This window comes from Psammomys obesus, unplaced genomic scaffold (genome assembly GCF_907164565.1).
Source record: "Psammomys obesus unplaced genomic scaffold, mPsaObe1.curated_primary_1811, whole genome shotgun sequence".
NCBI classification, from domain to species: domain Eukaryota; kingdom Metazoa; phylum Chordata; class Mammalia; order Rodentia; family Muridae; genus Psammomys; species Psammomys obesus.
This window is the reverse complement of record NW_026596073.1, coordinates 34,377,146-34,404,846: the sequence shown is the minus strand read 5'-3', so window position 1 is coordinate 34,404,846 and position 27,701 is coordinate 34,377,146. Positions and strand designations below refer to the sequence as shown.

The 27,701-nt window shown below is 37.1% G+C and overlaps 1 protein-coding gene across 3 annotated transcripts in view; it reads left to right on the top strand.

The window, feature by feature from the left end:
• Sclt1 (sodium channel and clathrin linker 1) overlaps positions 1 to 27,701 on the top strand; it is a 120,912-nt gene that overhangs the window by 74,046 nt on the left and 19,165 nt on the right. For all 3 annotated transcript variants that reach the window (XM_055626154.1, XM_055626157.1, XM_055626155.1), the window contains 5 exons: positions 4,071 to 4,169; positions 6,735 to 6,806; positions 12,041 to 12,115; positions 16,546 to 16,691; positions 21,272 to 21,464. In XM_055626154.1, the coding sequence (XP_055482129.1) occupies positions 4,071 to 4,169; positions 6,735 to 6,806; positions 12,041 to 12,115; positions 16,546 to 16,691; positions 21,272 to 21,464 (585 nt within the window). The remainder of the gene's footprint in view (positions 1 to 4,070; positions 4,170 to 6,734; positions 6,807 to 12,040; positions 12,116 to 16,545; positions 16,692 to 21,271; positions 21,465 to 27,701) is intronic.

Below are 27,701 nucleotides of genomic sequence, written 5' to 3'. Positions count from 1 at the left end.
ATGTTCTTCAAAGTGATTAAGTCACAACAGCTGTTCCTTCTCACAGTCTTTTTGTAATTCTTTTATGATTCCATACACACCTGTGTTTATCATATCTATTCTCATCCAACGCCCCTCTCCAAGCCCTTCCAACATCCTCCAAATTTCTCTTACAACTTCATGTCCTACTTCAACTCTAAACTATTGTCAGAGAAGCTTCTTTGACAGTGCACAATGATCAATACATTGACTCACATCTGGTCAGAATGCACACACATGCCAAGGCTCAGGAAATACTGCTGACAACGGAGGGAAAGTTTGTAAGAGGTAAAGGCTGAGAAAGAATGCTGTGAAGTAGGTCTTCCTGGGCATGGCAGGACATGGCACTCATAAACTCATAGCAGCTGGAGCTGTTTACACAGTGTCACTCCCCAACCCTAGGTAAGGAGCATTGTCAGTTGACTAATGTTGGGGTACAGATAGTTTTCTTTGAGGATATGGACCCTGACGGCTAATCCATACTAATTCATGCTAATTCAGTGGATGATCCTAAATCCATGGACATATGGGTAGCACTGGTGGGACTCACTGGGTTATAATAATCTTACTTATTTAAACTTCAAAATGAAACAGATATGAATGTGTGTATTTTCTTTCGAAGATGAGTGGGTCAGCTATTTACTATGTGTCGGTAGCCAGGGTGGGTTGGGGGAGGTCAGTCTGAGCTAATCAGAGGGACTCCCCGCTCAGAAAGATGTTCAAATTACAGGTATAAATTTGGGAATGTTAGCATATAGATGGCATTTAAAATCAGATTTGATTAGCTCAGAAAGAGATGGACATTTAGAACTGAGCCTTGAACAGTCCAGTATTAAGAAGAGTCAACAACAAATATAAAAAGATGTGATAGAGGGGCATAGCAGAAGAAGAGGGAGGGAAGGTGGGAATGGGAGGGGACAAGGGAAGGGGCTTCTGCTAGGATACAAAGTGAATAAAGTGTAATAAATAAAAAATAAAAATAAATAAATTTTTAAAAGAAAAAGAAAAAAAAAAGATGTGATAGGTTAAAGTGGAGAAAGTTGGTACCATGATTACTAATGGCCCAGTAAAAAATGTCAAACTAGAAGACAAAGGGATCAGTTATCTCAAGGGTCCCTAATAAACCAAAGATGAGTACTTCAAATTGACTCAGTAGTGAATGGCTGTGGAGATCATGATAGGGAAAGCTTGATTAGAAATGTTAAGATAGAAAAGACCTGGAGGGAAGAGGAGCTCCACAGGAGAGCAACAGAACCAAAAACCTGGGCACAGAGGTTTTTTCTGAGACTGACATTGCAACAAGGGACCATTCATGGAGATAACCTAGAACCCCTGCTCAGGTGTAGCTCATGGCAACTCAGTGTCCAAGTGGGTTTCCTAGTAAGGGGAACAGGGACTGTTTCTGACATGAATTCAGTGGTCGGTTCTTTGATCACCTCCCCATGATGGGGGAGCAACCTTGCCAAGCCACAGAAGAAGACAGTGCAGCCAGTCCTGATGAGACCTGATAGGCTAGGATCAGATGGAAGGGGAGGAGGACTTTGCCTATCAGTGGACTTGGGGAGGGGCATGGGAGGAAATGGAGGAGGGAGAGTGGGATTGGGAGGGAGTGAGGGAGGGGCCTACAGCTGGGATAGAAAGTGAAGAAACTGTAATTAATATAAAAAATTAAAATAAAAAAAAAAAAAGAAATGTAAGAGTCCCCACCCCTTGCCACTTATGGCTGACAGGAAAGCTGCCCCCAAGGTCATTAGAGCAGGACAGCTAACCCTGGCCCTCACTGGCTGCAGCACTCAGGAGAGCAGGCCTTGCACCTCCAGTGGGCAGGACAGTAGAGCAGGTACAGTCTCACCTGCTGCAGCACTCAGCAGATCATTCTCTGCACCTGACCTGAGCAGTAAAGTAGAGCTGACCCTGTTGGCATGGGCATGGGTGAGCCTGACCTGAGGGCCTGAGAGCTGGCGAGCTGGCTCTGCTCCTTGCTGGCTTTGGCATTGGAGAGTTGGAGCGCTTGCCCTGGTGATATGGGTGTGGGAGAGCTGGTGGGCTCATCATCTCAGATAACCACCCAGGCCTAAATCCAGGGCTTTTAAGTTAGCCCACCTCAACATCTACTCCATGTATGAACTGCTGGAGCACATGGAGGGGCTAGTCCTACAGTTTCAGAATCTCCATGACAATAGGGCAACAGTAGGCTGTCCAATAGGAGTCCTCATGAGGATATCATATTGATAGTATCGTAGAAGCCAGAGGTCTCAAATCAGAGCAATGATTCATTGCAGTAAACATTTGCAAGTAAAAAAATAAAATGAACAATAGGATATGCTGTGGGACACACTAACACTACAGCTTCCACACAGTATTTTTTTTCTTTTGGTGGGGAGTTGCAACAGCAGTGGGTGAGTACAAAGGGGCAGGGAGAGGGGAGATGAATGGAATTGAGGTACATGATGTGAATGAAATTTACAAAGAATCAATAAAAAGTTAAATTAAAAAATGTAAGAGGGAATAGGAGGAAACAGGTTGTGTATAAACAAGTTTTGCAGTTTCACTCTGTAAAGTACCAAGAAGATTTTGACTGTTAGTGAGAAATGAAGATAATTAGAGAGGAGAAGACATCAGAGAGCTGAAGTGGATGGTAATGTGGTAGCTGAGGTGTGAAGTAGTGAAGACCATGCTTAAATGTACCATATAATGTAGAGAGTCAACACATCTGTCCAAGATCAAATGCCTACATATAGTGGCTTTCTTTGCAGAGATTTGAAAAGAAGAAAAGTTCAAAATGGCCCTGAGACTTTTAGTTGTAGAGATAAGAAAAGTGAAGGGAAACTGGCTGAAAGAAATAGCAAACTTTTATTTTTTTTAATTACACTTTATTCACTTTGTATCCCCCTGTGGTTCCCTCCCTCCTCCTGTCCCAATCCCTCCCTTCCTCCACCCTCTGCATGCATGTCCATCCCCAAGTCCACTGATAGGGGAGGTCTTCTTTTCCTTCCTTCTGATCCTAGTCAATTAGGTCTCATCAGGAGTGGCTGCAGTGTCTTCTTCTGTGGCCTGGTAAAGCTGCTTCCCCCTCAGGGAGAGGTAATTAAAGAGCAGGCCAATCAGTTCATGTCAGAGACAGTCCCTGTTCCTATTACAATGGAACCCACTTGGATACTGAACTGCCATGGGCTACATCTGTGCAGGGGTCTTAGGTTATCTCCATGCATAGTCCTTGGTTGGAGTATCAGTCTCAGGAAAGACCCCTGTGCTCAGATTTTTTGGTTCTGTTGCTCTCCTTGTGGAGTTCCTGTCCTCTCCAGATCTTACTGTTTCCCACTTCTTTCCTAAGATTCCCTGCACTCTGCCCAAAGATTGCCCATAAGTCTCAGCATCTGCATTGATAGTCTGCAGGGCAGAGCCTTTCAGAGGCCCTCTGTGGCAGGCTCTTGACTTGTTCCCTCTTTTCGCCTTCTGATGTCCATCCTCTTTGCCTATCTAGATAGGAATTGAGCATTTTAGCAAGGGTCCTCCCTCTTGATTAGTTTCTTTAGGTGTACAGATTTTAGTAGGTTTACCTGTCCTAGGCATATACCCAAAAGAGTCTCAAGTACACAATAAGGACATTTGCTCAACCATGTTTGTAGAAGCCTTTTTTGTAATAGCCAGAAGCGGGAAACAGCCCAGATGCCCCTCAGTGCAGGAATGGATGCACAGATTGTGGTTTATCTACACAATGGAATATTACTCAGCAATAAAAAACAAAGAAATCATGAAATTTGCAGGTAAATGGTGGGATCTGGAAAAGATCATCCTGAGTGAGCTATCCCAGAAGCAGAACGATGCACACGGTATATACTTACTCATATAGACATTTAATATAGGATAAACCTACTAAAAGCAAAGATTTAGTTTTAAAAAGATGGGCAATGCTGGGGAAATTCTATGCCGTTGATGACTTAAGCAAGGTCTTCCAATGGAGACATTTCAGAAATCTAGACACTACTGTCAGAGTGTGTTACCTCCCCAGTGCAATGTGATATGTAATGTGCCATGATTATCTTCTGAAGATTCTGCTTGAAGAGAAGCAAAAAGAAGATGACAGAGAGAAAATGAAGAAAACAATATCTCAGCTTATACAAGATGCTGCCATAAAAGCAAGGAAAGAAGTAAGGAGTTTTAATTAAATTTAAAATACAGAATTCAAGTCCTAACTAAAAATAATGCTACTTAAATACTTTAAAATTAAAATTCTTACGTGTACACTCAGAAGAACTATATGTGAAGCTATCTTTGTAAGAGTTAAAATCTGATGTTTCTTCCCTTTAAATTGGACTGCTATACTATAGTGTAAAGTACTGCATAGCCTTTGCCTTCAAAAATAGTGTTTTTTCTTAGTTGTGTTTTCTGTGCTTAATATTATTTTTCTCTTTGGTGGACTACAATTTCAGGTGATTTTTTGTTTATAACTTAAAAACAAAGTTAACATACTTGCTTCCTTTTAAAAACTAAGCGACTAAAACTTGTTTTTACTTTTGTAAAGCCATTGCAAATATATCTTTTAGAAATAGGATTTGATCATGCCATATATGGTCCTTTTAGTTAGTCAAGAACAAGTTGTGTATGATGATAGTGAACTCATAAAACTAAATAGAGCTGAAACACCTGTTGCCACATATTTGTATAGTACCTTTTCCAACTGAAATATATTTGGATAGAAAATAACACTGTGTGTACCTTACATTGCCATACTGTCCAGATTTACAGCCTATGAACCCTGAACCTCCTAGGTTTGTGTACCTACACTCTAGATATTCATAGTGACCACATCACTTAAACAACATTTCTCAAAGTAAGCCCTGTTGTTACAAGTGAGTGACTGTGCTTTATTACTAAGTGATTGAAATTAGATAATTTCCCAAGGCAAGAGTTTAAATTTGAGGCAAGCCAAACTACTTCTTCCTGCAAGAACCTTCCCTCTATGTTAGGTTGAGATTGTTCCAGCTCTAGCTGGTCCCATTGTGAGGCTTTCAGAAAGATAACACATGACAGGAACACATGAGGAAGTCAACCACTCATCATTCAGTCAGGATAAAAGATAGGAGAGAAGGGGCTGGCATCCCAGTGAGCCCTTCAAGTGTGTGCATCAAATAAGCTGCAGATTTCCCACTAGACCTTACCTTTTAAAGGTTCTACACCTCCCAATAGTGCTTGCTGGGCATCAAGCCTTTACTAACTGGAAATCATAGCACTTAGTCTTCTCATCTGTAATGGAGCTAATAACTCATGAGAATTAATGAAATGATATACCTAAGTATTCTGACTAGTACCTAATGCACATAATCCTTGACAAATGATGTTCATACTATTACTGACCCACAAGCAAAAATAGATTGATCCAGAATGTCCTAATCCCCCATTTATCTGAAATGTCAATATAAATTATAGCCCAAAGTAAAGGCCACTTATGGCAGTCCCTCAAAAAGATAAATCATTAACCAAATAAAGTACATAGCAAGCAGTATTGAATGTATTCTAAAGAAAATTACAGTCTATCACTAAAACAGTTTATTTCAGACACAAAAGTTTCCAATAGCTTTTAGAGCACAAAAGTTTCCTGTTGGTCTGTGTCTTCATCAATAATCCTCTTAGTCTTTTAAAAAAAAAATGAGTGGCTATTAGGAAAAATGATTGTCACAGACATCTGATGAAGTGTAACTAATTCTTCCAAATGTTCTGTGCACATCAGTTCTGTTTCTGAAGATCACAGTTTATTCAAAGCTTTCCTTGAACACTCATTTATTTAGCACTAGTATCTAGTGTACATTGTGAAAAGATCCTATATGTGGAATGCAAATGCTTTGAAAGTTATTAATTGCTTATACAGTATATGGTTCTCCTTTCCTAGTCCTTGTTTGCTGGCATCATTTTGCATCATTCAGGGAGTCTGCAGACATTACTTCTCCTATCTCTCACAGGAGTAGTGCTACTTCTGGAGCCTGTGTGCCAAGCAGCAGCCGGATAGGTGGAGGGCACTAGCACCTAGGAGAGCCTGGCTGGCTCCTGTTTAGCCAGATATTCAGTAAATATGCAGAAATTGAAAGTGTGCTCTTCTCAAAAACTTTATAGGAGGATGTATTTACACTTTAAAATTTACTTATGTGGTCTAAAGTAATGATTAAATTATTTGGGGAGGATAATAAAATTTTATGGTTTTCTGCTTTTACTACTACTAACTATAAAATATTAGTTGAAGGAATCCAGTTTGTAAACAAAAGCTCTGTTTTTACACTGTAAAAGGATTCTGAGACTAAAATGTGTGACATCCACTGTCCTGTTGGATATATCATCCAGTTCTCTCCTCGATTCTTCTGACTGGTTCTTTATTTTTATAATGCTGAAGATTCTGGAGCCTTGTATGTGTTAAGACAGTCCTTTTGGTGTAGTCCTCTGGTCTGGTCTGGGCCTATTTATATGACTGGCTGGATAATTTAGGGTTATCCAGCTTGAACTTACCATATAGTCCAAGCAGGATGAACAAAATCCCTCTGCATCAGACACCTATATGCCTGCTCAGTTAAATACAGCTCATAACATAGTCTTAGATATTTCATACATTGTATGCTTATTTATCTTTTATGACATGAAAGTTATGTTTCTTTTTTAATTAAATCATCCTACGTTTTTGTCAGTAATATTTTTTTATTCTTTACCTAAATTGTTTTAATTCACAGGTTGAAAGCACAAAAAAACAGTATGAAGTACTGATTTCACAATTAAAGGAAGAACTTTCAGCCCTTCAGATGGTATGTTAGAAGACCTTGTTAGTATTTTCCTCCAAATAGTACTTGTAGGTTATTGGGAATTCATTTGTTCCATATACATTTGTTAAGCCATGACCTGTGGTAGATGCTAAGAAACACCGAGATGTTTTATGCTATCTTTGGCTTTGGGTAGGAAGAGTAGGACAGGTGGCACTTATCACATTTCATTTGTCATTGGCAGAAAAAATAGGGCCACTAAACCAACCAGCTGCAGTGAGACCAAGAAGGAAGAAAAACTTTCGGTAGGAAAGAAGAAGACAGTAAACTTCGTATACATAGATTGTTAGATAGATAGATAGATAGATAGATAGATAGATAGATAGATAGATAGATAGATAGATAGATAGATGGATAGATAGATGGATAGATGGACTGACCAATAGACAAGGATGAGTAGGCAAGGGGGGCCTGAGAAAAAAAGTTTTTGTCTGACTAAAGATTGGAAATTTAAATTTAACTGAAAGATTTAATGAGATGAAATGTAATGACAGTTCCCAAAAGGTAAAAAACACAAGAATTTCCAGGTTGTGAATATATTTACAGCTTTACAATCACACATCTTTTCTGAATCCTTCCATCACTTTTTTAATCTATTATGAAATTTAGCAATAGCCTGTATGTTCTAACAGTGGGCGTTAGTGTAAGTTGAACACATGACCATTTGTGCATTCCTGTTCTTCTGAAGAAAATATCTCCAAATAGATTATAGCACCTCGAACTAAGCCTTCTGTCTTCCTTAATTTTCCCCATTGCTAGCACACAGTTTTTGCACAATATGTTTTAAAGTAAATATTCATCACAAAATAATATTTAAATGCCTCTGAAATGCTACAGCCTGTGCAGTGTGTATGACTAGACTTTACTCATTGTAGATGTCCTGGATATGGTCCAGGAATGGTTCCTCTGAGCTTACTTAGTTTCACTTGTAGTAATGATGTGGGAATAGTGTGTTAAACAAATTCAGTGTAGCGTGGTCTATTGGCAGTATAAAATTGTGTCTTCTTTTGCTTCCTTTCTTTCATGGATTATCAAAAAAGCTTGAATTTTTATGAAAGAAAAGATAAATGTCTCTTTGCCACCATCAAAGATTACTTTAATTGGATATAACCTAGAACCCCTGCTCAGACATAGCCCATGGCAGCTCAGTATCCAAGTGGGTTCCCTAGTAGGGGAACAGGGACTATCTCTGACATGAACTCAGTGGCTGGCGTTTTGACCTCACCCCGCCCCCTGAGGAAGGAGCAACCTTGCTAGGCCACAGAGGAGGTCATTGCAGCCAGTCCTGATGAGACCTGATAAGCTAGGGTCAGATGGAAGGGGAGGAGTACCTCCCCTATCAGTGGACTTAGAGAGGGCCAGGGAGGAGATGAGGGAGGGTGGGATTGGGAGGGAATGAGAGAGGGGCCTACAGCTGGGATACAAAGTAAATAAGCTGTAATTAATATAAAAAATAAAGAGAAAAAAGAAAAAAGATTAATTAATTTTAAATGGTATAAAAATATTTTTGTTCTTTTTTCCAAAACAAATGAGGACTGTCTAAAACTATGGATTCTTTAAAAAATTAATGTGTAACAACCAAATCTATACAAAACTCATTATATTATAAAAACTATTTTGACAGTTTCATTGTATAACAGAAGGTGTTTTATACTGTATATCAATCTGATTTTTCTAAAGATTACAAAACATTATCTGATAACACATTTATTCTATGGGAAAATTATGCTGATTAAAAAGTATTTTAAATATTAAAGCTGTTTTTAAAATACGGAGATTTTTAGGGGTAGATTAGAAATATCCTTGTAGAGGCTGGGGGTGTAGCCTAGGTGGTAGAGTGCATGCCTGAGTACAAAACCCTGGTTTGATCCTGAGCACCACCTCAACTGTATACTGCTACACTTCTCTAAACCCAACATTCTGGGGCTGAAGCAGGAGGACAAAAAGTTCAAGAATATTCTAGACTATGTAGAAATGATACGCTGAATGAGAAGACCTCTCATTAGGAGTACTGAAAGTCAGGAAAGCATGAAACAACCTATTTCAGATACTAAAAGTGACTGCCAACTGCTTTACTGTATCTAGCAAATGTACATTTTAAAATTGATGGAGAAATAATAAAGACCTTCCATGACAAGGACAAACTAAAGTGGTTCATAACCACCAAGACAGTATTGCAGAAGATGCTAAAAGGAGACCTGTGCACAGAGGAGGAAAACAGTCACTCCTGAGAACATAGCAAAGAATGACTATCATAAGAGGAAAAAACAAATATGTAGAAAAGAATTAGCCATGCCCAACTCAGGAAACCAGCAAAGCTCATCGTGTGAATCAGAACAAAGAAAATAATAATGGTGAAGACAATTAGAAAACAACCAACAAAATTACAAGAATCAGTAAGTACCTCTCAATGATAACGTTAAATGTAAATAGTTATAATTCTCCAATTAAAAGTTGCAGACTAGCTATGAATTTCTTTGAGAAATTCACATCATTGGCAAAAGCAGACCGAAAGTGAAAGAACTGAGTATGCCCATTGAGGAAAATCAAAAAATAAGCAGGATGCTCCATCATCAGATCTGACCCAAATATCCTTCAAGTGAGAGCTACACAGAAGGGATAAAGAAGGCTGCTTTATGTTAACAAAGGGAAGGAACTAGCAATAAAATAAATATAAAATAAGTAAAGAAACAAGACTCTTCGTTTTATAAACTGTCAGTAAAACAACAGTTTGGTCCTGATAGAATAACAGTGGCAGACTTCAGTACTTCCTTCATGTCAATGATAAGTCTTCCAGACTAAAATTCAGTGAAGAATCTTGAGTATTGAACTATACCATAAATCAGGCAATACTCTTCAGTAGAACACAAAATTTTCTCAGTAGCCAATGAAGTTTTTTTTTTCTAAAATAGATCACAGTTTAGTACATAGTCTTTTTAAAAATACAGAATAATTGAAATAATTCTTATTATCAAGTCATAGGATAAAACTAGAAATCAGTAGCAAAGGAAACTTCAAAAACTGCAGACATGTAAGAAGCACACCATTGAAGAGGCAATACGAGAAATTTAAAGCTTTCTAGAATCAGATGAAAGTCCATCCTGTAAGCAACTGTAGAATATAGCAAAGGCAGGTAGTTCTAAGAACTGTATAGCTGTTTTTGAGTCTCCAAGTGAACAGAGGTGTAGGCTGTCTTACTGTAATGATTTCTACTCTTGTTTTCATAGAGACTGATGAGTATGGCCTCTGGGCTATCGGTTTTATATTTGTTAATAATCCTTTATAATGTTTGATTTTGGAAATATTTCAGATATGCTTGAAATTTTAATTTTTCTCTAAGAAGAAATTTTGCTCATAAGCAAAGCTTTTAATAAAAAGTTTAATGTTCATTTTAATACTATAGTGCATTTGACACAACTAACTTGATAATTATTAAATTTCAACTTCATTTTACTCATTTTTAACTTAAGTTAACCAAATATTTTTTGAACTATCATCACTTGATGTCAGTGAAATATAATGGTGTTAGTAGGGCCATAGATATATGCATAGTTATTCTTTATAAGCCATTTCCTGGATCTGGAAGTATGATCCAACTTTGCTATTAGCATATTTTCATAGTTTGCTTTCTGTTGCTGTAATAAAACAATGATGAAAAATCAACTTGAGAAGGGAGGGATTTACTTAACTTACAGGTTAACCAAGAGCTCAAGGTACAAACCTTGAAGCAGCGGAAATGTTGTTTACTATCTTTTTATGAGTTATTCAGCCTGGCTTTATATACAGCCTCGGACCATGTGCCCCAGGGTGGCATCACCCACAGTTTGCTGGTCATTAATCAAGAAAATCCTCCCATAGATAGGGAGGGGCAGTTTCTGATGGGGGCAGTTTCTCTTTGTGTGTCTCTCTTTCCAGGTGACTCTAATTTTTATCAAATTGACAAAGACTAACCAGCACACATGTATTAAAGTTACATGAGTGGCATTATGAACATAGCAGAAAATCATAAATTTAGCGTTATGAAACTACCACTCAAGAAGCAAAGAAACAGGAGAATCTTGAATTAAAGTTTGAGGGCAGCCTGGACTATGTAATGAGACTCTGAACAACATTTCCCCCAAAAACAAAGACCTTTTTATAGATAATATAGATAAGTACCTTATCATGTATGTGAATGTGTATAGAACATTAATACTGTGTTTCCTAAAAACTTGAGTTCTCTTTTAGCATAAGGGATCCCACCTGATTTGTAACAGTTCAAAATAATCAAGTCTAAGACATAATTTTAATAACTTACTTTAAAAGTTGGAGACACAGGCTAGAAAACTGGTTCAGAGGTTAAGAGCACTAGATGCCCTTCCAGAAGTCCTGAGTTCAATTCACAGCGACCCCATGGTGGCTCACAACCATCTGTAATGAGATCTGTTGCATTCTTCTGGTATACAAATGTACATGCAGACAGAACATTGTATACAAAATAAATAAATAAATCTTTTAAAAAAAAACGTGGGAACACTGAATTAGGCCTTTCATATAGTTATGAAAATTTGAATATTTCTGGTGGTATACTGTCAAAAAAGCAGGTTCACCAAAGCATGACCCACAATTAATAAAGCTATGCTTAGTCTCAAATAAATAGAAAAATAATTACGAAGAACTTACTGGTTGATTTTTGTTATATTATCTTGGCAAAATAATTTTATTGATTAGTTGATATACTTGTTAAATTACATAAACATTACATAAATACTTTTTGACACAAAAAGTCTTTTTTAAGTGTAAATGTTGCAATGTTTTATGCTAATGCTAATAGATTTCCCTGGCTGTTGGTTATTTTTGCAAAGTTAGAATTCATGCACTGTTATGTCAGATGTTTTGTTTGGGATATTGTGACACTGTCCAGTTCCTCTTGCAAAATAATTGGTAATAGTGTATGAAAAGAGAACCTATAACATCAAAAGAACCTCATTTTTTTTTTCTTCCATGAATACCCCAGCCTCTTACTTTGTTAATTCCTTGGTATCCTATAGCCAAAGGCAATTTCTGAAATACTGAGATAGATCAATCACTTTTTTAAATTGACAATTACTGTGGCCTTACTTAATTGATTAGGTAACTGTAATATTATTGTTATGAACAAACCACTTTACTCTTCCTTTCTTTCCTCATCTTAATATTTCACCAGATACATTTATTTGCATTATAACTTGATTTTATAGGACTGTGATGAAAAGCAAGGTCAAATCGATCGAGCCATTAGAGGGAAAAGAGCTGTAGAAGAAGAACTGGAGAAGGTAAGACATGGACTCAGTGGCCTGACTGGCTCTTTGATATCACACACACACACACACACACACACACACACACACCCCTGCTGGGGGCAGCCTTACCAGGCCACAGAGAAAGAAAATCTAGACAGTCCTGATGAAACCTGATAGGCTAGGGTCAGATAGAGGTACTCCCCTATCTGTGGACTAAATAAATAAAAATTAAAAGAAGAAAAGATAGTAGAGCTGCCTGAAGACAACTGCAGGGCTCTGTACTGCTGCCTGCTCTGCTGGCCTTATAATTACTCCCTGGGCAACATGTTTACTCAAATATACCTGGAGACACTAAAATAATCATATCAGCTACATCCATTTCTTTCTAGGAATACCCATTTTCTTTGAACTTTCTACTTCAAGAAACAACTTTTTGGAGGTTCATGTTTTCATTGCTTTAGCCTCATCCCAAACATGGTTTTTTATTTTTGTCTTTTTCTTTTTTAACTTCATGCCACCTTGCTGAGGTTAGACTTGGGTATAATAGTTATACACAACTAAAAAACCATAATATTGCTGTGAATTTTACCTTTATGTATGTGTGCGTTTGTATATATGGGTACATGCAATTGTATTTGTGTGTAGAAACCAGAGATTGAAATTGGTCAATCATTCCTCAATCATTCCCCATCTTATTTTTTGAGATGGGGCTCTCACTAAAACTCTAATTGACCAACTCAGTAATTGGCCAACAAACCTAGAAATTCATAGTCTCTTTTACCTCAGAGCTGGGATTACAGGCACATGCTTCCACACCCAGCTTTTATGTGGTATTTATACAAGCAGTTTACTGAGTTACTTCTCTGCACTGGATTTTTACCTTTTGAGAATATAGTAATTCGGGATCTGGGGAGCTGAGTGGTTAAGAACACTGACTTCTAGAATTTGGGGAGTCACTCATGTATACTATCATATCATCTAGAAATAGTGATACTTTGACTTCTTCCTTTCTGATTTGTATCCCCTTGATCTCCTTTAATTGTCTTATTGCTCTAGCTAGGACTTCCAGTTCTATGTTGAAGACATTCAGAGAGAGTGGATAGCCTTGCCTTGTTCCTCATTTCGGTGGTATTGATTTAAGTTTCTCTCCATTTAGTTTGAAGTTGGCTACAAGGACATTTGCTCAACCATGTTTGTAGCAGCTTTATTTGTAATAGGCAGAATTTGGAAACAACCCAGATGTCCCTCAACAGAGAAATAGATACAGAAATTGTGGTACATTTACACAATGGAATACTACTCAGCAATTAAAAACAAGGAAATCATGAAATTTGCAGGCAAATGGTAGGATCTAGAAAAGATCGTCCTGAGTGAGGTATCCCAGAAGCAGAAAGACACACATGGTATATACTCACTTGTAAGTGGATATTAGACATATAATATAGGACAAACGTACTAAAATCTGTATACCTAACAAGGCTAAGCAAGGAGGAGGACCCTGGGTAAGAATCCTCATTCAGAAAGGCAAACAGGATGGACATCAGAAGAGGGAGAAAACAGGGAACAGGACAGGAGCCTACCACAGAGGGCCTCTGAAAGACTCTACCCAGCAGGGTATTGAAGCAGATACTGAGACTCATAGCCAAACTTTGGGCAGAGTGCAGGCAGTCTTATGAATGAAGGAGGAGATAGAAAGACCTGGAGGGGACAGGACCTCCACAAGGAGAGCAACAGAACCAAGAAATCTGGGCACAGGGGTCTTTTCTGAGACTGATACTCCAACCAAGGTCCATGCATGGAGATAACCTAGAACCCCTGCACAGCTGTAGCCCATGGCAGCTCAGTCTCCAAATGGGTCTCCTAATAATGAGAACAGGGACTGTTTCTGACATGACCTCAGTGGCTGAATCTTTGATCACCAACCCCTGAGGGAGGAGCAGCCTTTGCCGGCCACCTAGGAAGACAATGTAGCCAATCGTGATAAGACCTGATAGGCTAGTTCAGATGGAAGGGGAGGAGGACTTCCCCTATCAGTGGACTTGAGGAGAATCATGGAAGGAGATGAGGGTGGGAGGGAATGAGGGGAGGGGGGCTACAGATGGGATACAAAGTGAATAGACTGTAAATAATATAAAAAAAATTTTTAAAGGATAAAAAAAAAATGCTGACTGCTCTTCCAGAGGTCTGGGTTCAGTTCCCAGCAGGGAATGCAGTGCCCTATTCTGGCCTCTGTAAGCACAAGAGATACAGCCCTACTTGCAGGCAAAACACTCATACATATAAGATAACATATTTTAAAAGAATATAATACTTGGGTAAAATACTTACCCAATATAAGACCTTATAGGAACATATCACCCCATATTTAGCCAAAATATAACTATGTGGCACATGAGTATCAGCTATACTGCTTATTAACTGTTTTCATGGTAAACCCAGATAAAGGCCAAGTTGTGATTCTCACCCTCTTCAAAGTTTTGTGTTCTAGTGTAAGATCTAGGAGAAAATAGTTATATATGTGTATATGTAGGTTGGATGGATGGAGTCTTTAACTTACTTCTTTAAAATTATTCCCTAGTTTAGACCAGTTGATAAAATAAACATATGCTGCTCATAAAAAAAAAAAGTTTCTTGCATGCTTTTTCATTATCAATAATGTCCCACTGTTTTAAAGTACCTTGGAAAAGAAAGTACAACCAAATATGAGCACTTACCTTGTTTAAGGTGCTATGTTTGTAATTTGCATAGAAAGACTAAGTAACTTACTCAACATTAAAAATTCTAAACAAGAAGTCAGGCATAGTGGTGCATGCCTTTAATCCCAGCTCTCAGGAAGGCAGAGGCAGGCAAATATCTTAAGGCCAGCCTGGTCTACAAAGTGAGTCCAGGATAGCCAAGGCTACTTAAAGAACAATGTCTCTCTCTATATATATATATACACATATACACACACACATATATACATATATATGTATGTATGTATGTACACTAGCAGTAAAAGTCAGGATTTGACTTTGAAAGGTGAACTCCATGGCATTTGAAATATGTGATGTGTCCATGTTGTCAAAAATAATGACATAATCAGGTAATAAAACAGTAATTTACAAACAGAGCGTAGAATATGGCTTCGTTTGGGAAATGGCTTCAGTTGAGGAAATAAGCATATTCACTTATGTTCTAAGATAGACATTTTTGGCTGCCACCTCCTAAAGATAGATCCTTCCAGACTTCCTTCATGTCATGTTAGGTGAGTCTTATTTAGAATGCTGTCAGTTATCATTAGGCGTTGGGATGAATTTTTTAACATTATATGGCATAGGTTAAGGAAAAGGTTATATTTGAACAATGTAAAACTTAAAAGATACAGCAACTAGTTCTCCATTGTCCACATAGCTGTGAGCCAAGGCCATAGCACTGTAGGGCTGCAGAGATGTTCAGTGTGCCAGCAAGGAGTGCTGGTTCCCTGCTTTTCTATCTCTGTGGGCAGAGTGATGCAGTCTTACCAGGGCAGACAACACAGGTGACTTGGAAGGGCAATTAGATGAATGATTGGTCAGAAAACGTGACCTGGACTTCAGGATCTGCTAAGTAGTTAGCCCTGTGCTGTAAGAGGACTCCTCATCTCCATCTGATATATAGCACAAGTACCCTTGAGAAAGGGAGCTCCAATTCTAGTTATATTGTTGCTCAGGTAACCCAGAGCAAAGTTCTAGAACGTTCAGATCTACTAGTTACACTACAACACACCCTTTTGAGTATTTCAGTAGAGAGTTATCTTGAAAAATATTCACTAAATAATTACTAAAAGTTTTTTCTTTCTTTCTTTGACATTTTGGGGTGAAACTCGTATATAGTTGGCTGCATATCCAACCCTACCACTAGTTCTCTCTTTTTTTTTTTTTAAACTAAAGTCATTTTTTAAAATTTATTCCATTTACATCCCAATTGTAGCACTCTCCTCATCTCCTCCTGGTCCCATTCTCACTCTGTCTTCCCTCCATCCCTCTCCCCTAGTCCTCAGAAAGGGGGTGCCCTTGTCCCCTACTAACTGACCCCAGCCTATCAAGTCTCATAAGGACTGCTTGCATCTTCTTCCTCTGTGGCCTGGTAAGGCCACCCTACAAGGGGGAAGTGATCAAATTGCAGTCAACAGAGGCCATGTCAGAGAGCCCCTACTTTCCCTAGACTATTTGTCTTTAAATTGACATTTAAAGCATTTTTTTAAAGCTTCAGCAGCTGTTTTACATTTCTGTATTAGTTGAATAGTTTACAGGGAGGATCAATGATTTTTTAGCTGTCAGTTTAAAGTATTTTATGCTGTAAGTGAAGCAATCATAAGTTTGTCTTTAAAAATACTTTACAGTGGGGAGAGATGAATTTACAGTCATGACTATTTCTCAGCATTATTTATTTATTGAGATAATTTCTTCCTAGAAGGTAATGCTTATAAGCCTCTTCCTCAGATTTACCGTGAAGGCAAACAGGATGAAGGTGATTTCAGAAAATTGGAAGAAATGCACCAAAGATGTCTTGCTGCAGAGCGTTCAAAAGATGATCTTCAGCTAAGACTAAAGAGTGCAGAAAACAGGATAAAGCAACTTGAAATTAAGTAAGTTTTCTTTTGGATTTCCTGTGATAACATTTTAAGAACTCACATGAGTTCTGGTGAATTACTTACCTTTTTATAGAACTTATAAAAAACAACCAAATGTTTTTCATAATTTCATAATCATATTTTTATTAATTTTAAGTTGGCATACAAAGTAATGCATTTAGTGATAGCATTTTCATACTCATGAGTCATAATCCAATCTTATAATTTGTTTCCTTCCCACACTGCTTTTCTTCCATGTCCCCTGCCTACTCCTATAGTTGATTCCCTTTCCACCCACTCCCCCTGCCCCATTTCTGCTTTCATATCTTAGGTATTCTTTTACCCACCCTCTCCTAACATAATCCTCCTTGCACCCTAAGGATTCCATTTCACATCGTTTGTGTGCGCACATACACATACACCATATATACACATAGGAATAATTGTCTTTCTGGATCTTGCTTGCTTGGGTTGGCATAAGGATTTCCAGTTGAGTCAAGTTTCTTGCACTTGTCATGATTTCTTCTTTCTTTATTGCTAAATTAAATACTACTGTATTTATGTACTGCATTTTCATTATCCATTCATCTACTGATGAAGAATGAAGCTGATTCTATTTTCTTCCTGGCTATTGTGAACAGAGATGCAGAGAATGTGTTATTATCTCTGTGGCATGTTGATTTAGAATATGTGTTTTTTATGTACTTATACATGTTTCATGTTTATGTATATGTCTCTAAGTGGTATTATATAATAGTTGAACATTATATAATGTTGAACTTTGTCAAAGGCCTTTCCTGCATTTATTAAGATGATTACATTATTTCCATTCTTAAATCTGTAATTGTAATGTAGAAATACATATTTTGAACTGTGCTTTCATCCTACAATGTAACTCAACTTGGTCATGTTGAATGTTCTTTTTGATATGTAGTTGAATTCAGTTTGTAAGTATTTCATTGAGACTTCTTAGATCTTTATCCAGAAAAAAAAAAAAGTTAGCCTACAGTTTTCACCTTGGGTTATGTCTTTAATCTGGTTGTTAATATCAATGTAATACTAACTTTGTAAATGAATTTAGTATCATTCTTTACCTTTCCATATTTTGCAACGGTTTGAGGAATATTGGTATTAGTTCTTTAAATTTCTATGGGATTGAAGCTGGGCTCAGTGGTGCATGCCTGTAATCCCAGTACTCTGGGAGGCTGGGGCAGGTAGATCTTTGTGAGTTCAAGGCCAGCCTGTTCTACAAAGTGAGTACAGGACAACCAAGGCTACAAAGAGAAACCTTATTTCAAATAAAACAAAAAATAATAATAAAATAAATTTGTATAGAATTCAATTTTGTTTTTTATTGGGAAAAAAATTTATTACTGTTACAGTCTCGTTGCTTCCTATAGATCTAGCTTAGTTATCTAACTTACAGTTTAATTTTAGTAAGTCATATCTAGAAGTTTTTCTAGATTTTTCCAATTCATTAGAATGTAGATTTTTCAAAATATACCCTAATGATGCTCTGAATTTCCTTGGTGTTTGTTGTTGTCTCTCTTTTAAACTCTAATTTTATTAATTAGGTTTTTTATGGATACACAAACTCACAGAAATTAAACAACACATTATTTCATGAGTCATCAAAGAAATCTGGTTAAACATTTGTAAAAGGTGCATACCTTTTCCAAAAGCAAACTTTTTGTTTCATGGATTCTTTGTGTTGTTTTTTAATTTCTATTTTTTTAAATTTCTGCTCTAATCTTTGTTTCCTTCTACTGATTTTAGGTTTAGTGTATGTGTTTTTCTAAGACTGTAAGATGAATCACAGCTATTTATTTCAGGTGTCTCTGGTGTTTTTATTTGTGTGGATATTTATAGCTATAAATTCTTCTTTTAGAGCTGTATTCATCAGACACCACACTTTCTGTTATGTTGTGGTTTTGTTTTCATTCAATTCTAGGAATTGAATGAAAATGCCTTTATATCCAGTACTTTTATGAAACTAGGTAAGCCAACATTCTGAGCATGTATCTAGAATTATCATCTCCTCCTGATGGATCATTGTTTAATCAATGTGCATTAATCAATGTGAGATGATAATGTTTATCTTTTCTGACTAATTTTAATTTGATTTGTACTTAGAGAATAGAATAATTGCACCCAAGTGCTTCAAATGTCTTTTTCCATCCTTTTCACCCTAATGTTGTTTTGTCTTTGCTAATGAGGTATATATTACTTGTAGGTAACAAATAGATGAATTCTGTTTTTTAACCTAGTGTGCTAGTTTGTCTTCAAGTTTATTGGCATTTATTAAGCTGCATTGTTGATATGAAAAGGCTTTCTAAATTCTTCACATGCGTGGACTTTTTCCATGAGTATAAACAGAAGACAATATTTTAAGACATTTATTATGTTGTCTTAGTTACTATTCTATGGCTGTGAAGAGACACCTTGACCAAGGCAACATCAAAGAAAGCATTCAATTGAGGACTATCTTATAGTTTCAGAGGATTAGTTAATGTTTGTCATCATGAGCAGTATGGCATCAGGCACACAGGCATGTCACTAGAGCTGACTTACAACCCAGTTGACAGGCTAAGTTGGCCTGGTAGCACACCCCAATGACACACCTTCTAATCCCTCCCAAACAATTCTACCAATTAAGAACTAAGTGTTCAAATATATGAGCCTATGGGGACCATTCTCATTCAATATTGTGTAATGATGCTTCTTTTCTATGTGAGTTCTTAAAAATTATAGAATGAAAATCTAAAGAATTTCCCACTTTGCTTACTTCCATACTAATTCTCTTCAGTGTGAGTTCACTCTCATCTTGATTTTCACATGCTGCATATAGGTTATGAGGAATGGGTGCAAAGCCTTTCCTGTTTCTAACATGTAAAAAGCATCTCTTTAGAATTTTAAATGTGCCATAAAGCACAAGGGGTAGCCTGTCTTTTTTTCAGTAGATTTTTTCCTGCTGTCAGTTCTTTTGCTTTGTTGAGAAAATGGGAAATCTGAAGTTTCCAGATTTTCTCAACAGCCAAGTGCTTCTCTCTGGCATCATTTCTTATGTGCTCACCAGCACATGGGACAATAGTGGGAGCTTTTCATAACCTCCATCCTCACAGTTTTTTTTTTTCTCCAGTTTGTCTTTTCATGTATCCTCAGGGTATACTTGATAAGTGTTTGCTCACTTCGTTTACAGGATTCTTGGAATGTACATTCTCTTGCCCAGTTCTACTTTCAAAAATACTAGTTTTGCTGTTTCTCAAGTCTCCATTAATCTCTAGTGGTCTCTCTTTACTCTCTTTTGTTGTTGGTGGTGGTGGTACATTATGGACTTCTATTAGGAGGCATAGACAATGGTTGCTTCTTCTGCAGCATCTTTTGCACCTCATGTCCTTTTATGACCAATGCCTTCATATACTGTTTCATTGGAAAGTTAATGATTCAAACTTTACTATTTAAAAAAGAAACATAGCTATACATTATTGGAATAAATGATTTTATATAGAAGTTAAATTTAGAAGAATGTGGAAAGAAGTAGAAAAGCAAAAATCTAAAGAGGGCAGAGATCAAGTTCAGAGCCAATTATAGGCTGTGGGGAAGTTGAGGTTGAAATAGTAACATTAAAGTTAGTTTGTAGTAGTAAAACTACAATCAGGTAAAAACTGTGTATATTAAGAATTTCTGTCCTAATAAGTTACTTTTAACAAGTAGTTGAGTTGTTTTTGGTGTTTTGTTTTGAGACCAGGTGTTATGTTATAGCATATGCTAGCTTAGAACTTAATATGTAGCCCAGGATGGCTTCAAACTCAAAGCAGTCCTTCTGCTTCAGGTTCCCATGTGCTGGGATAACAAACATTAACCAACATGCCCAGCAATACTTAAAATTAAGCCATCACACTATTAGTAGCATTTACATGTTCCCCATGACAACTAGAGACCAGAGTGTGTTCAGAGTGATTAGTTATCTGGAATTGAAAGATGGAAATTTCAAAAAATAGGATTGAAAATTAGCAGTATATTCATTGAAATATAAATAGTTAAAGAATACCTGATCTAATAGCCCATGGCTGAGAAAATAAAAGAAACAACCTATTAACCTGTGGTAAAACAAGCTTAGAGAATTGGAATTTAGAAAACTCATGAGTATAACAGGAAATATGCACTTTAATTTTACTTTTAAGTTTGAGGCAGTCAGCTGTTGTATTTTCCTGTGGTTCTAGTTTTAAGTAAAAGTTTGATTATCAGCTACTTCATCTGTTTACTATTGGCTTCACATTGCTCTCTTGATATAGCAGTTCTGTTAGGAAAAAGCTGAAAGAAATTTCACATTAAGTTTCCAAACCAGTAATAGCAGGTCAGCTTGTCCATCCTTCTTTTAAATTGTTAAATTGAATGCATTTACTTGGAATTACATACATTTTGAAAACAGTAGTCTAAAGCAAAAAGAGGGCTTTGGTTATATTTAGCCCTCGTTCAATCCTCAACACCATGCTGAAGGAAGAAGAGAATAAAGAAAACAGAAGTCTAAATTGTAAAATGTATACATCCTGATCTTTTGTGTTTTATTTTATTTGTTTAAATAAACAAAACAGTTCCTCAGAAGAGATATCACGTTCCCAAGAAATGATCCGAAAACTTCAAAATGCATTGGAGTCTGAAAGGGAGAGCTGTGGTTCTGTCAGTGAGCAAAGGCTGAAGCTTCAGGAAGAAAATGAACAACTACAGAAACAGACTGAGGACTTGAGAAAAATTGCTCTGGAAGCCCAGAAAAAAGCAAAATTAAAGGTATTTTCAAAATGAGTTACATGTGTTCTTGGAAAAAAATCCAGGTTTAGAGAATATTCACTGGAATCCTAGTAAAACATTTTCAGGTTGTGTGTGTGTATGTGTGTCCTCTTTATCCTATATCCATTCATCAATACACAGACACCTAGACTAATGATATAGCTTTGATATTGTGATGAACACAGCTCCAGGACTTCAGACTCCCTCTTCTGGACTCTGAAGACACTTGAACTTAAATCCACATACATACATTCATACAAAATTAAAAGTAAAAAATAATCTTTTTTAAAAATGAAATATAATCTGTGGAGCTTCCAAGAGAAAGTCTTCATGAACCTGTATAATATTTCTTAAAAACAGAAACCACTAATAGTAACAAATACTTAAGTAAATTGAATTTCAAAAAATTAAGATTTTCCTTTCCCTAATCAAAAATCATAATTAACAACTAGAGTTGCAGCTCAGTGGTAGAAAACTTGCCTAGTTTCAGAAGACTCTGGGTTGCCATATCCCGTTGCCACAAAACTAACTAATTAATTAGCTAGAAATGTAAAAAAAATGTATTTGAAATACACACACAGCAAAGTAAATCCTCATGTGTATAACAGATGTTACCAAAGAATATCTAAATATATTAATAAGGAGAAAACAGAAAATCAGGTGTTTTTCTTGACTTTAGTATTTTTTAGGAAAATATAAATTAAAATCAGAATGAGCTAATACTACACAACTGACACAATGACTGAAATTTAAGACTGTCCATATCAGGGACTGTAACTGCAGTTTTTGCTTAGTTTATTGGGTTCCTTTTCCACACCTATTTCTTCCAACCCCCTTTCCCCCAACACTAGATAAGCAAGAAAGAAGACTAGAAGGGAAAAGTTGTATAGATCTTTTTAGACTACTTCCTGCTGATTAGGGCGTTGAGCTCCTTGGAGCAAGATTGATCTTCACCAACAGGATATCCAATTTCTTCTCCTGTCTTTGCACATGACCACTTGAGAAGCTGCAGCAGCAGGGGGAGCAGCAGCCAACTTCCTTTGGAACACCTCCTACCTGTCTTGAGGCTTTGGCATTTAAGAGTCCCCACAATCTCAAACGTAAACTATCTTCAGCTGTTAAAACCACATCCCTGCCAGAACACAAGACAAACTATAGTCAGCTGCTATGGACAGCCTGAAGCAGCCCCATATTATACACCTGGGAGTAAAACAAAAACATATTCACATAAGATAACTGGGTTTTTAAAGAACAAAATTCTCATTACAGAGAACCTGTTAGTATATAAAGCAACTGGAATTTTCATACAATACTAGTAGAAATCTAAATTAAAAGTTACTATTTAGCAAAATCTTATAAAACTGGGAATACACACATCCTGTGTCAAATAACCCTACCTATATATCCCAAGACAAGAGTTTCATGGTCAAAAAAGCATGTGTAGGAATGATTATAGAAGTTTTTAATCATAATATTGATACCAACTTAAATGGTCGTCAACATCTGATAATATGTTAATATGATAATAAATAGTGATATGATCATGTGGGATAAACACAGCAGTGCAAAACAGTGTGTGTTGTAAGCAGTGCTAGGTGCATCTCAAAGACAGAATGTAAAAGAAGCAGACATAAAAGCCGTATATCTATTATTTCTTTAATAGGTATAGTTGCTCATAGGATATGATCAGAAGAGGTGAGTGCATGCTAAAGGCAAGTGCACATAAGGATTCCTCCTAGGTTACCTAAGTTTGGGCAATGAGTTTGTTATGTCTGTATACAGCAAAAACTGAATTGTGAACTTAAACACACAGAAAAGCAGGAGGAACATAGTTTTGAGGCCAGCCTGGTTACGTTAACAAGTTGAAGATAGTCTGGGTGTTGATCAGGGTTATTATATAGCAAAACCCTTTAAAAAAAAAAAAAAAAAAAGAAGGAAGGAAGAAAGAGAAAGGGCACCTAGATCAGTGGTTCTCAACTTGTGGGTCATGACCCCCAGAGGGGTCTTATATCAAGTATTTGCATTATAATTCATAACAGTAGCAAAATTCCAATTATGAAGTAGCAATGAAATAATTTTGTGGTAACAGTATTAGGAAGGTTGAGAACCACTGTTCTTGGTGAAAATAACTCTAGACAGACAAGAAGTGAGTAGGGTATAGACAAAGTTGCTCTAAAAACTGAGAGATGAAGACAGGAGTACATTATAAACATATGATTTAAGAAATTTCCCATACTACATATTTTTATATTTTTAAAAAATCTACTCTCAAAAAACTCATTCCATGTGGCAAATATGAGTAGGAAATATAGGTAAGTATTTAGCAGGTGAGATATAACTTGTTTTGTTTTTCGAGACAGGGTTTCTCTGTGCAGCCTTGGCTATCCTGGACTGGCTTGTAGACTAGGCTAGCCTTAAACTCTTAAACTTGCAGTGATCAGCTTGCCTCTGCCTCCCTAGTGCTGGGATTTTAGGGATGTGCTACTTACTACACCCGGCTGAAATATAACTTTCTTCCAAAAAAAAGAAGAGAATTGATAATAGTGGCAGATTTAAGTACATAAAATATTTAAAACTACTTTTAAATTTAAAACAGTATATAAAGGGTTCACAAATTTAGGAAAAATAAGAACTGATACTTTTAAACTTTTTTATTATCATTTATTGCAATTTATTCTATTTGTATCCCAGCTGTGTCCCCCTCCCTTGTCTCCTCCCAATCCCACCTTCCCTTCATCTTCTCCCTCTATGCCCCTCCCCTAGTCCACTATAGGAAGTCTTTCTCCCCTTCTCTTTGACCTAGCCAATCAGGTCTCATCAAGACTGGTTGCATTGCCTTTCTCTGTGGCCTGGGAAGGCTGCAACTCCCCATCTCTGTTCCCCCCCCAGGGGGCGGTGATCAGAGAGCCTCTTTCAGTTCATGCCAGAGAAAGGCCCTGCTCCCCTTGTTGAGGAACCCACTTGGAGACTGAGTGTATGGGCTACATCTGAGCTGGGATTTTAGGTCCTCTCCATGCATGGTCCTTGGTTGGGGTATCATTCTCTTTAGGGCCCCCAGGGTTCAGGTGGTGGTGGTGGTGGTGGTGGTGGTGGTGGTGGTGGTGGTGGTGGTGGTGGTGGTTGTTTTGTTTTTTGTTTTGTTTTGTTTTGTTTTTTTGGCTCTGTTGGTCTCCTTTTGGAGCTCCTGTCCCCTTGTCCCCTCCAGGTCTTTCTATCTCCCCTTCTTTCATAAGATTACTTGCAGTCTGCCCAAAGTTTGGTCATGAGTCTCAGCCTCTGCTTTGATATGTCGATCAGTAGAGTCTTTCAGAGGCCCTCTCTGTTAGGCTCCTGTCCTGTGTGTGGAGAAAGGGGAACCCTCCTCCATTGCTGGTGGGAATGTAAACTTGTACAACACTTAGAAATCAATCTGGCGTTTTTTCAGAAAATTAAAAATAGTGCTACCTCAAGATCCAGCTATAGCACTCCTAGGTATATATCCAAAATATGCTCAACCACACAACAAGGACATTTGCTCAGCCATGTTCGTAGCAGCTCTATTCATAATAGCCAGAATTGGGAAACAGCCTAGATGTCCATCAATGGAGGAATGGATACAGAAATTGTGGTACATTTACACAAGGGATTACTGTTCAGCTGATAGACACTTTTAACTGCTGAGTTACAATGCCAGTAACTTGTTATGCAACTAATCTCATAAATGGCACAATTTTATAGTCTAAACTTGAGTCATAAATAAACAAAATATTTCATAATTAATAATTCTTTTCAACATCATTTTAATAACAAAGTAGAAACTGCCATGCATTTATATTTCTATACTAAGTTTACGTAAACTGTCCATGCTGTAATTACTGCTTTAGAACTCATAAATCAAACAGTTATTACTTAGTTATTTCTGAGCTGTAGGGTTTCAGGGATCTGACAGTGGTCTCTAACAATTTATTTTTAATAGTTTTCAATGTGTATATGTCTTTGGTTTTTATTGTTTGTACTAGGGAGGTGGTAGAATGAGTGAACTTATTAGCCTACCCTTGTACTTCATTTGATCATCTTTACATTTCCAGATAGTAACAAATGTGTTTGGGAAAACAAAACAATGATTTTTTTAAAGCATATTTATCTCAATATATCTCACTGAAACTGCATATAACAAGAGAAAAATCACTGGTGATGATGAGACCATCTTAACTGATGAGTGGTAATTCTATCTTATAGAAGTGGCAGGCTTTCGGAAATTGGCTATTTTATTGCTGATTCTTTGACAGTATAGAAACCTTGGAAAAGAACATGATCCTCAGTGGATAAACTGAGCAGCCAAATATAAAGTCAGTGAGATATTGGATGATCATTCAACTTCATGTTAACAATTATTATGTGAAGTTGTTTAACCTTAAAACAGCTGCATTTCTTTCATTACCAGCTTTCTCCCTGTTGATAATTTCTTTATATCAAGGCTCTTCACTTGTGAATGCTTTCTAAGCATCTTTTTTTTTTTTTTTTTTTTTTTTAGTGAATTTGTTTCAGTAATCCTACTTCCTATTTATGTGGGTATTTATCTGTAGAGAAAGTTATGTAATAAAGGAGGGATGGCATTTATTCTCTTTTCTAGCCCATCATTCTGAACATTGCTATAAGTGGGAAATTTTCAGTAGGAGATCCAGTGTGTTCCCTTAGCCTTCAGACATTAGCACAGATGTCACAGTTTGTACCTGACATTATATTACCTAAGTAATTCTGAGCGTTATTTAAACACTGGGTTTTAATACCAAAAGGATATATTTTCAAAGTCAGCAAATATGTCCTGAAAGCCTGTGCTCTACAAACTAAAGATGCTGTGGTAAACATGAGCTTCTGGTTCTTGTGGCAGTGGACAAGCTTGAACATAGAATTACAATTAATAAGCTCCTCTTTAGGGAAAGCATGGAGCACTGAGCAAGCTTATAAGAAATAACCTGACTCGGCCTAGGTTGTAGTAGCAAAATTTCCCAGGAAAAGCAATAATGGAATTGTGTCCTAAAAATCAAATACAAATAGTTAAGTGGAGGAGCGTGATTATTCCAGCAGTGGAACATGTGGCCAGCACCACGTGTGCTGGCAGCAGAAAGGGAAGGGAATAGTGGCATGGCACTGTTGTGGGCAACTCAGTTTTCTACAAAAGTAAGGTGAATAGGAAGGCAATATTCTAAAACTGCATGGACCCAATTCCTGTGTGGGGCAGTCACTTAGAGGTTGGGTTTTTTGTCTTCTGAATGAGATTTAGAACCCTGGCTTCTCTGAAGGTGGAGAAGACTGAGACACAGGAGAGGAGGACAAACTTCAAATGCAAGGCTACAGAATCTAGTAATTTTGAAACAACAGGGAAGGAACCAGAGTAGAGTCTGATAGGAGTGGAACACAGAATTAAGTATATGATTGTTTTTCATTGGCCTGATTAATAAAATCTGAAATTGTATTGTTTACTGTTCAAGCAAGCATATTTAAAAGTTTAAAATGACAAGAATCTTACCATAATAGTAAAGATAGGGTATTTTAGATATTTTTATTGTTAGAGTTGTTACGTGTTTTTTTAAATGGTAAGATTACATTTCTTACTTATCCTGTTTTGAGAACCAATTTGGCCAGATTTCACAAAGTACAGATTTCACAAACTAGCTGTCTCTTTCTAAGACATTACTTTTAAATACCATAGAATAGGTATTCTTTACAATTATCTCTTTAGTACAGTAAGTCAGCTTTCCTTACAGCCTTTCTCCAAGTTTTTCCTCAAAACCATAGAAGAAGGGAAGGTGTTGCAGTTCCAATTTGGCTCATTATATTCCAGGATGCTTTATGTCATTAGAACTGAAATTCCTTCCTCAACTGCAATTAAGAAAGATGTTTTTTTTTCTTCTGGGACGAGGGACTGCCTCTGACATAATCTGATTGGCCTGCTCTTTGATCACCTCCCCCTGAGGGGGGGAGCAGCCTTACCAGGCCACAGTAGAGGACAATGCAGCCACTTTTGATGAGAACTGATAGACTAAGATCAGAAAGGAGAGGAGAACCTCCCCTATCAGTGGACTTGGGGAGTGGCATGCATGCAGAAAGGGGAGGGAGGGTGGGATCGGGAGGGGAAGGGGGAGGGGCTTATGGGGGGATACAAAATGAATAAAGTGTAATTAATAAAAAATTTAAAAAAAAAAAAAGAAAGATGTTTAGGGAGTTCAAGGTGCATTTGCTTTTATGTTTATTCTG